At 44.6% G+C, this 11,387-nt stretch overlaps 1 protein-coding gene across 1 annotated transcript; it reads left to right on the top strand.

Moving 5' to 3' along the window:
- Positions 1–6,490: 6,490 nt before the first annotated feature.
- Positions 6,491–10,400, top strand: LOC123111756 (protein transport protein Sec61 subunit alpha). The gene is made up of 7 exons (XM_044532613.1): positions 6,491–6,679; positions 7,572–7,919; positions 8,118–8,345; positions 8,438–8,792; positions 8,896–9,020; positions 9,097–9,232; positions 9,833–10,400. Exons 2-7 carry the CDS (start codon positions 7,576–7,578, stop codon positions 10,070–10,072), a joined length of 1,428 nt encoding a protein of 475 aa, XP_044388548.1. The 5' UTR covers positions 6,491–6,679; positions 7,572–7,575; the 3' UTR covers positions 10,073–10,400.
- Positions 10,401–11,387: the final 987 nt, after the last annotated feature.

The following is an 11,387-nucleotide window of genomic DNA, read 5'->3' as shown; positions in this document are numbered from 1 at the left end:
GACTGAAGGAAATATGCCCTAGAGGCAATAATAAAGTTATTATTTATTTCCTCATATCATGATAAATGTTTATTATTCATGCTAGAATTGTATTAACCGGAAACATGATACATGTGTGAATACATAGACAAACTTAAATGTCACTAGTATGCCTCTACTTGACTAGCTCATTAATCAAAGATGGTTATGTTTCCTAACGATAGACATGAGTTGTCATTTGATTAACAGGATCACATCATTAGTAGAATGATATGATTGACATGACCCATTCCGTTAGCTTAGCACTTGATCGTTTAGTATGTGGCTATTGCTTTCTTCATGACTTATATATGTTCCTACAACTATGAGATTATGCAACTCCCGTTTACCGGAGGAACACTTTGTGTGCTACCAAACATCACAACGTAACTGGGTGATTATAAAGGAGCTCTACAGGTGTCTCCTACGTGTTGAGTTGGCATATTTCGAGATTAGGTTTTGTCACTCCGATTGTCGGAGAGGTATCTCTGGGCCCTCTCGGTAATGCACATCACTATAAGCCTTGCAAGCAATGTAGCTAATGAGTTAGTTACGGAATAATGCATTACGTAATGAGTAAAGAGACTTGCCGGTAACGAGATTGAACTAGGTATTGGGATACCGACAATCGAATCTCGGGCAAGTAACATACCGATGACAAAGGGAACAACGTATGTTGTTATGCAGTTTGACCGGTAAAGATCTTCGTAGAATATGTAGGAGACAATATGAGCATCCAGGTTCCGCTATTGGTTATTGACCGAAAACGTGTCTTGGTCATGTCTACATAGTTCTCGAACCCGTAGGGTCCGCACGCTTAAGGTTTCATTGACAGTTTTATTATGAGTTTATGATTTTTGATGTACCGAAGGTTGTTCGAAGTTCCGGATGTGATCACGGACATGACGAGGAGTCTCGAAATGGTCGATACATGAAGATTGATATATTGGAAGCCTATATTTGGATATCAGAAGTGTTCCGGGTGAAATCGGGATTTTACCGGAGTACCGGGAGGTTACCGGAACCCCCCGGGGGCTTAATGGGCCATAGTGGGCCTTAGTGGAGAAGAGGAGAGGAGGCCAGGGCAGGGCCGCACGCCCCTCCCCTAGTCCGAATAGGACAAGGAGAGGGGGCGGCGCCCCCCTTCCTTCCTCTCTCTCCCTCCTCTTTCCTCCCTTCTCCTAATCCAACAAGGAAGGAGGGAGTCCTACTCCTGGTGGGAGTAGGACTCCCCTTGGCGCGCCTCCTCCCTGGCTGGCCGCCCCCTCCCCCCTTGCTCCTTTATATACAGGGGCAGGGGGGCACCTCTAGACAAAACAATTGATCCTTGGATCTCTTAGCCGTGTGCGGTGCCCCCCTCCACCATAGTCCTCCTCGATAATATTGTAGCGGTGCTTAGGCGAAGCCCTGCGATGGTAGAACATCAAGACCGTCACCACGCCGTCGTGCTGACGGAACTCTCCCTCGACACTCGGCTGGATCAGAGTTCGAGGGACGTCATCGAGCTGAATGTGTGCTAGAACTCGGAGGTGTCGTAGTTTCGGTGCTTGATCAGTCGGGACGTGAAGACGTACGACTACATCAACCGCGTTGTTCTAACGCTTCCGCTTTCAGTCTACGAGGGTACGTGGATAACACTCTCCCCTCTTGTTGCTATGCATCACCACGATCTTGCGTGTGCGTAGAATTTTTTTTGAAATTACTATGTTCCCCAACACAAATACTTGCAACCCGACGTAAAAGAGGGGTTGTCAATCCCTTCCGGGTAAAAACATAGATAAAATTGTAGTAGATTGGATAAATAAATCTCGCGGGAACGCGAGATAAAATAAATAACAATAAATTGCAGCAAGTTTTTTTTGGGGTTTTTTGATTAGTAGATCTGAAAATGAAAACAAATAAAAATAGATCTCGAAGGCAAATATGATAATAAAGAAGAGATCCGAGGGGGGGGGGCGTAGATTTCACTAGTGGTGTCTCTCGAGAAAAATAGCATACGGTGGGTAAATAAATTACTGCTGGGCAATTGATAGAACTTCAAATAATTATGACGATATCCAGGCAATGATCATCATATAGGCATCATGTCCAAGATTAGTAGACCGACTCCTGCTTGCATCTACTACTATTACTCCACACATCGACCGCTATCCAGCATGTATCTAGTGTATTAAGTTCATGAAGAAACATAATAATGCAATAAGAACGATGACATGATGTAGACAAGATCTATTCATGTTGAAATAGACCCTATCTTGCTATCCTTAATAGCAATGATACATACGTGTCATTTACCCTTGTCATTGGGATTGAGCATCGCAAAATCGAACCCATCACAAAGCACCTCTTCCCATGGCAAGAAAAACCGATCTAGTCGACCTAACTAAACCAAAGATTCAAAGAAGAAATACGAGGCTATAAGTAATCATTCATATAAGGGATCAAAAGACTTAAAAAACTTCCATGGATAAAAACATATATCTGATCATAAACTCGAAGTTCATCGGATCCCAACAAACACACCGCAAAAAGAGTTACATCAAGTAGATCTCCAAGAGACCATTGTATTGAGAATCAAAAGAGTGAGAGGAAGTCATCTAGCTAATAACTAAGGACCCGTAGGTCTACAATGAACTACTCACGCATCATCGAAGAGGCACCAATGAGGATGATGACCCCCACCGTGATGGTGTCTAGATTGGATCTGTGGTTTCTGGAACTTGCGGCGGCTGGAATTGTGTTTCGTCGACTCCCCTGTGGTGTTTGGAATATTGGGGTATTTATAGAGCAAAGAGGCGGCAGGCCACCGAGGTGGGCACAACCCACCAAGGCGCGCCTGGGCCCCCAGGCACGCCCAAGTGGGTTGTGCCCCCCTCGGGGCACCCCTCTAGTACTTCTTTGGCCCATTCTGTGTCTTCTGGCCCAGAAAATTTCTCAAAAAAGTTTCCTGCGTTTGGACTCCGTTTGGTATTGATTTTAAAAGACAAACAAAAAATAGCAACTCGCACTGGGCACTATGTCAACGGGTTAGTCCTAAAAAATGATATAAAGTTGCTATAAAATGATTGTAAAACATCCAAGAATGATAATATAACAGCATGGAACAATAAAAATTATAAATACGTTGGAGACATATCAATTACCATAAGTGTGAAGGTCTCCAAACATCCTGTCCCTCACAAGCCACCGAACATCTGGTCCCTCCGAAGCCACCGGACATCAGATGAACACCAGACGTCCGGCACTGCCCACGTGCAGCCACTCGGGTTTCGGACCATGTATCCCTCTCTGCCCCACTAGACTATATATTCCCCATCACTTGGATGAATCGGGGTTAGTAAAGCATATGGGATCAACTAGAGAGAGATTTTCTCCTTTACCTACTCCATTGGGGACCAAGACCTCAATTGGAGAAGACCTCTAGTGGATTCAAGGCCCCTTTTAGGGAAGATCCTCCATGGATTTAAGTCCCCACATCTCCTAGAGGATTGGGAAGAACCATCCCCTCCAAGGCCTCATCTCCCCTAGGATTTAAGATGAACCCCGCCTCTTTACTTGCTTTCTTTTATCGTTTGTGGATCCATGTGCTTGCATGGGATTTATGGAGCTAGTGAATGTGTGAATTGTGTTATTGTCTTGAGTGTTTCTCTTGTTATTCTTCTTGTGTTCATCTTCTCTGTTTGCACTTGCCAAGTTGTCTTTGATGTACCCACGAGTCTTTCTTTCTTCCTCTGGAATAAAAAGGGTGATCTCGCCAACATCTCTCCCAAGGAGAGTTCCTCCATCGCCGTCCTATGGCGGCTCCCTCTGCCGACGACCTCGATCATCAGTGGTGAGGGGGGTTGTCGGATCCACGTGCGTGGATAGTTTTCAGCTAAAGTGCCTTCATTTTTATGTTGTTCATCGTCCTGACTTCGGCAGCGGCGATGGCGACGCTGAATAAAGATTCTTCAGATCCTTCCCCAACAAGGCGATCGACCCTATGGTTGGAGATGTTTTTGGAAACCAGCCTGTTCAAGTAAGGATGGTGTGGCGATGGCATCCTCATGGTGGACATGTTTCCTCGGGCTCCGCCGCGACGACGTCCGCGCCAACGTTGGCACGGAGCTTGGAGGGTAGTTTAGGAGCTGATGAAGATTGTGGTCGGATTGATGACATCTGGAAGACGGAACGTATGCTGTGTTCATGGTTGATGGATGGGAGGTATGGTTTCCTCCTTTGGCGTCTTAGTCGTGGTGGGGTGCCAGATTTGGAGTTCGATGGCGTGTCCGGGGTGTTGCCCCGGTCTAATTTGTTCAACGATAATGGCTTCAATTTTGGTGAGCCACCTTGGAGGTCCACAAAGTTGCATGTCAGCAATGGAGCCATGTCGAGCTCGGGTGAGGAGGTGATCCGTCATTCTTTTTTCTTCGGTGGCTGTTGTGGTGGTGCCGGAGGCAGGTGACGGGCATTGGTCTCAAGCTCAGAGATTCTTTTCAGTTCTGTCATATCGGTCCTTACATGACTTGTACTTTAACTTTTATAATATGAATGAGACACGTATTATCATGCAAAAAAAAACCTTCTCCACCTCCTAGTGTGAAATATTGGGAACCCTAGGGTCTCTACCCTACATCATCTAACTATCGGACATTCATGTCTCGTAACCCTTCTAATTTTATGAGGTTTTGATCTTACAACATGGATGAACTTTTTACAAAGGTCTGGCTTGATAAGGTCTAGCATCCATAGTTAAGCTTCAAATACTTCAGCTTCATTCATAGTTGAGAAAGAAAAGCTTTATAAATGAAGAAGGGCTTGTAGATTTTGAATGTGCATGGGGTCATGAGTAATGACGAAGTTTAGTATGAAGCTCGGATTTTTAATAGTCTCATGTTTCATACACCCCGCATGTGGAAACAACAACGTGAAGTGTTATGCTTATGGTTGTGTAGAACAGTAAATTTTTACTCACTCAACCACAACAGCCAAGGTAATCAGCAAAATTGATTACATGTGACTAGCTTGTTTCTGCAAGAGGTTTGCATGTGATGTGATATAAGCCTTCGTTTAATCAACACGTTTGTATGAGATGCATGTTGCAATATTTTATCTTGACTTGGGAGTCATGGTACGACATGATGGTTGGAGTCATATAATTGTCTTTTCTTTTATTTGTTGACTGTGTATTAGCTTCAGTGGTACTTAAGAAGACATTATTTTTGCAGTGGTGGACCTCAACGCAAAAGCCATACGCGGAGATGTTTAAAATAGTAGAGACGTTCAAAGTTACCTTTCGTTTAATCGGGCACCCGCTTTCCATTTAATTGCTCAAATGGATATATTTCATTGTTTTCTGGCCGACAATAAAAAGAATATTCTGATACACAAGAGTTATATAGGAATTGAAACAATCTTTTTTTCTTTTTAAAAATAAAATGGATTTCTTGAAGTAATGAAAGTAGTCCAATTCAAATAGTAGTTGAGAAAGAATCGCAATAAATGCAAAAGACGGGACATCTTGGGTACGATATTGAAGCAGCTGAACCAAGATTTCCAAATGGATAGGATAGGGCATTTATATATGTGGTAGATAATCCAAATGCAAAAAAAAGATCTTCTAAAGAGTGAAGTATTGAATGAATAGAGCGTAAATTCTTAAACATAGGTATTTATTTCAAACAAAATAATTCCATAATCATGAATGTTCAAACAATCTAATGCTAGTATATGATTGCTGAGTAGCATTTTAAATTTGAAGTTGTTCATCATATACAACCACCACCATTGGAGGTGTCTAAAAGGTTTTTCTATGGCTACCTGGCTCATCTTATTAGTATTGCCCAAAATTCCATTTGTGACCCAGTCAAAGGCAAGGGGATTATTTTATATGATGGTGCGATCCCTAGATCTGCTACTGCGTTGGTTGAACCTCTCTTCAAATGGTATGGATGGATGTGTAAAATTAAACACCGGCGGATCTTGGTCGTTAGATGGGAGAGGGAAGCAGGAATGATACTTCGAGACAACACAAGCCCTATTATCTTCTCTTCTTGTAGAGAGCTTCTTTGTTGTAGAGATGCTATGGAGGTCGAGTTTCGTGCTTGCATGGAGGGTCTCTCTCTATCGTTACAAAGAATTGATATTCATATCTTACTGGATACAGTATGTTTATGTGGTGAATTGCATTCAAATTTGATATGTTTAAAAGTAGCCCAAACTAAATTATTTTTCCGTGGAAGGCCAGCAAAGTTCCCATATCTTGGATTTCATTTCATGTTTTCCCACGGGAGGACAAGTTGCGGCTGCCCGGGGACCGGTTCGCTCATCACTAGCCTGCGACTCAGCGAGCCATTCTGGTTGACGTGGCTTCTGCGTCCTCGGTTCCACGTCACAGAGACCCATCATCCGCCGCTCGTTCCAGATCGGACGGCTCCTCGCCCTCCCGCCCTCGCCCGGCCCCAGCGCGCAGGGACCGTGACACCGCTCGCGTCGTCCCCATCCTCATCTCTCCCTCCAGATCTCTCAGTTCCCCGCTATTAATTACCCACCTCTCTCTTCCCTCCTCTCTTCCCGTAGCTCTCTCTCCTCGCCCCTCTCCGTCCTCCCCTCCTAGGGTTCGACGCCCTCGCCAGCCCGCGGCGAAGCCCCCGCCCACCTCGCCGGCGGCGTCCCCGGCCAGGTAATCCCGCTGCCTCCCTCCGCCACCCCCGGATCTCGAGGCGATCCGGTGGTCCGTCCTTTGCCCCCGATTCCCGTGCCGCTGCCGCAGATCTGTGTCGCATGTTGCTGTTTCCTGCCTGATCCGTGTCGAAATCCGCGTAGCGATGCGCCTTGTGTGTGTGTGTGTCGACTCGTGTTTGTTCATGCGGCTGGTTTACGTGCTAGCTAGGTAGGTGAGGCGTCCAGATCCATGCGAGCCTAGGATTCCGAGACCGTTGCATGGCTGCGACGTTCGCCGGAGTCGTTAATTGGCGGCGGTTTTAGGCGGATGGGAATGATGTCCTGGCGACGTTTCGTCGGTGGATCTGTGCTTGATCCCAGGGTCGCACAGTTTCCTATTCTGGTGCATTTGATATGGCTTTAAGCCAAGAGTTGGGGCAGCTATCTGGTCGCTTAGTTTTGAATCGACGCTAGCTAAATTGCTCCCGGATCCAAGCTGATGGACCCAATTAATGTTACTAGAAAATTGTCTGAGCGGTCTAATTTGGTTACTTTCTGGATAGGCCGCCTGGTTTCATTTTTTGAACAGAATTGTAGCTGTCAGGCATTAATAAAAGTACAAGTTTTCCGTTTAATTGTGATGCATATGTGCAGTATCTTGTCTGGTTGCAAATTGATGCAGCTGAGCAAGAAATCTGCGGTTTTCATTTTATTCTTTTGTCTGCTTGTCAATATCTGGGTATGTTCATGTCTGTTTCAGCCAAATTGGTTCATCAACCTGATCGCAACCATGACTTAGGGAATAATGCGCGAAATGGGAATTGCTGTGAAGTTTACTTTGTTCTTTATAATGTTTAAGATTGTCATGTGCATTGTACATAATGCTGATCTATTTTCTTTTGTGGGACCAGGAAGATGGCTGGCGGCTTTCGGGTGCTGCATCTTGTCAGGCCCTTCTTGGCTTTCTTGCCGGAAGTGCAGAGTGCTGACAGGAAAATACCATTTAGAGAAAAAGTGATCTACACCGTCATTTCTCTCTTCATTTTCCTGGTGTGCAGTCAGCTCCCGCTCTATGGCATCCATTCAACCACTGGAGCTGATCCTTTCTACTGGATGCGTGTTATTCTTGCATCAAACCGTGGTACTGTCATGGAACTGGGTATTACCCCAATTGTGACATCTGGAATGGTTATGCAACTTCTAGTGGGATCCAAGATTATTGAAGTTGACAACAGTGTGAGAGAGGATCGTGCTCTGCTGTAAGTATTTGCGAAAATAGCAGAATCTCGTTGTTACTTTCCTTTCTAAAGTTAATGTTGATAAGTATTCTGTTCATGGTCTCATGTATATGTAGTTTATCATTTGTGCAGTGAATGACCAATGAAAATCGTAAAGCTTGCTTATTCATATGTTGTATCTCCAGCAATATTGTGTTGATGTTGTACTTATTTACTCAGGAATGGTGCACAGAAATTGCTGGGTATCCTGATTGCCATTGGGGAAGCTGTGGCATATGTTCTGTCTGGAATGTATGGCAGTGTGAGCCAACTTGGAACTGGAAATGCCATTCTCATCATACTTCAGCTTTTCTTTGCTGGCATCATTGTCATCTGTCTAGATGAACTTCTCCAGAAAGGCTATGGTTTGGGTTCTGGCATTTCTCTCTTCATTGCTACCAATATCTGGTAAGCATATTGAGCTTTATTTTTGTTACTTGTTGATTGATGTGCTGCTACTCTGTTGCTAGTTGGCTTATGGTAGATTTGATCTTATGTAGTGAGAATATCATTTGGAAGGCATTCAGCCCTACCACCATCAACAGTGGACGTGGTGCTGAATTTGAAGGGGCTGTCATTGCATTGTTCCATCTGTTGATTACTCGATCAGACAAAGTCCGTGCCCTACGAGAAGCTTTCTACCGTCAGAATCTGCCAAATGTGACCAATTTGCTTGCTACTGTCCTGGTCTTTCTCATAGTTATCTATTTCCAAGGCTTCCGCGTTGTGCTTCCAGTGAGGTCAAAGAATGCTCGTGGGCAGCAAGGTTCATACCCAATTAAGCTGTTCTACACTTCCAACATGCCCATCATTCTGCACTCTGCCCTTATTACCAACCTGTATTTCATATCCCAGGTATGGGCTGCAGTTCCAGATCTACAGTTCCAGATCTATAATAGCTATAGGGTGAGCATTTGCATGCATGTTTAGGTGCTGACCGTTTTCATTGTTGGTGCAGCTTCTCTACAGGAAGTACAGTGGAAACTTTCTGGTTAACCTTCTCGGTATATGGAAAGAATCTGAATATTCTGGCCATTCTATCCCTGTTGGTGGTCTTGCTTACTATGTAACTGCACCATCAAGGTGAATATTGATTTCTTGTCACTCCTTAGTCAAGAAAATACTGTTCAGTATACTTACCCTTTGATGGAATCTGCAGTATGGCTGATATTCTGGCGAATCCATTCCATGCATTGTTCTATGTGGTCTTCATGCTGTCAGCATGTGCTCTCTTCTCAAAAACATGGATTGAAGTCTCTGGTTCATCAGCCAAGGATGTTGCGAAGCAGCTGAAGGTACAAACGATGCATATGCAGTATTTGTCCTGTCTGGTTACTCTTTCTTGTTACATATAGCATGTCTCACAGCTCCTTTTGTGGAAAATATTGATTTGATTCATATGTGACTGCTTTCACGTGGGGTACCAAGCTGTCCAATTCTGAAATTGGTGCAAATCACCAAAGATTTGTACAAACGGCCATGCAATTTCATCTCTTCCAGTCTAAACCTCAATTGTTTTGGTATAGGATCCATTCATAAAACATTATTATCTGTTTCTAGAACTTGTTTGTCTCTCATAAGATGTTTATAAAATCCAGCCTGATGTTGGGGCACCAGCAGTCCTTCTTATGTGTAATGTGGAAGTGTTTAACTAGGATGACATGCTGTCAGAAAACATCATCATTATCTGTGTATGCAACTAGTTTGTTCTTTGTAGGGTTCTTGGAAAGCATGATGTTGGGACATCAATGGCTACACAGTAATTATTTAGCTGTAATATTGAAGTGTTAAATTGGGGTGATTCATTAGCTGTTTTTGTTGACTTAGTTTCAACTTGCAAAGACTGTTACGCAAGAGCCTACTGTAACTTAATTTAATTCTTGGCAATCCAACAGGAACAACAAATGGTGATGCCAGGCCATCGTGAGTCAAACCTGCAGAAGGAACTGAACAGATACATCCCTACTGCCGCTGCATTTGGTGGAGTGTGCATCGGCGCATTGACTGTTCTCGCTGATTTCATGGGCGCAATTGGTTCAGGAACCGGTATTCTGTTGGCTGTTACCATCATATACCAGTACTTTGAGACCTTCGAGAAGGAGAGGGCGACAGAGCTTGGTTTCTTCGGGTTTTGATTGATACATGATAGCTTTGGGAGCATGTTATGGCTACAGCACAGCTTGAGTCTTTCTAGACAGTCGCAGCACTGCTTGGCTGGCTGGCTGTTGTGGTTGTAACCGGAGATTAAATTCTGTTTAGGTTACCCCGACTTATTTACAGTTGAGAAATCTGTAGATGCTGCGTGTGTTCTTCAGGCCAGTTATGGTGGTGGACCGGTCCAAGCACGGGCGTGGCCGTCACCTGTCATCTTCCGTAGACTTCTCATGTTTTTGACTATATAGCAACTGAATGTTTTGGGACCAATTTAGTCATCTTGAGCTGGTATATGTTTTTCTTGCCTGCGACCCTTGTTAATCTCTCCGATACTTTCAACTGTCGAGTAGGTTTTTGTGTGTTTTGTATTACCTATGTTCCTGAATATAAGTCGTTGGGGGAGTTCAGTTTTACACTCCCCAACGACTTATATTTAGGAACGGAGGGAGTAGAACAAAAATGCCTGACCCAGTCTCATAGTACTCTGCGTGTGCATGTTGAATGAGTTTGCTCAGAAGTAATAACGTGTTCATATTGAGGTGAACGAATTCTGGCTGGTGTTCGTTTGATGACGTGTGGACGGAAGAAATGAAAAATCCTTGTGTAGATTATATGAGACATTTTTCTAAGGTTAAACAGACTAAATACATTTAAAACGCCGCTGCATTATTTGAAAGAAGTGAGCGCACACCCGATCGAGCAAAGGAAGATCGGGCTTTGATGCCATCCTATTTTATTCCATCTGATTTACAAAAAAGCTATAACTTTTGAACCATGCATAGTCCCTTTGATCAATATTATTTGCCGTTGCTTAATAATACAACTATGGAGTATATGTTGTGATGACTTGTTTTAAAAGCAACTTTGATGCCTTCTTGCGTCGTACTTGTGGGGGATGACCACCGGGCATGCAAAGGAACCCGGATCCATTTCAAAAATATTGGGACCGGCGTCGCCCCTCAATTAGGCTCGTCCTTGGCCGGGTTCCTCAATCCGGCCGGCCCCGCTGAACTAAGACTTCAACCACAAGCAAGCGCCACCACAGTGCGCCTCTCAACCCGGTCACGGGCCAGCTCCCGTCCCATCTGAGGCGTACGACGAATCAAGTCCTCGTAAAGGAGATGAGCATGGCTACAGTGGCCCACCAACCCTGCTGACCGGTAAGGCGTGCCTACAGTGGCCCACCTACCCCACTGACCGGCAGGAGCGTGGCAACAATGGTCCACCTACTCCGCTGACCAGGGCCGGCATGGCAACAGTGCATCCCTCGTCCTGCTGAAGCAAGCCGATGGCGAC

The sequence above is a fragment of the Triticum aestivum genome, chromosome 5B (genome assembly GCF_018294505.1).
Source record: "Triticum aestivum cultivar Chinese Spring chromosome 5B, IWGSC CS RefSeq v2.1, whole genome shotgun sequence".
NCBI classification, from domain to species: domain Eukaryota; kingdom Viridiplantae; phylum Streptophyta; class Magnoliopsida; order Poales; family Poaceae; genus Triticum; species Triticum aestivum.
This window is presented reverse-complemented; position numbering and strand designations above follow the sequence as displayed.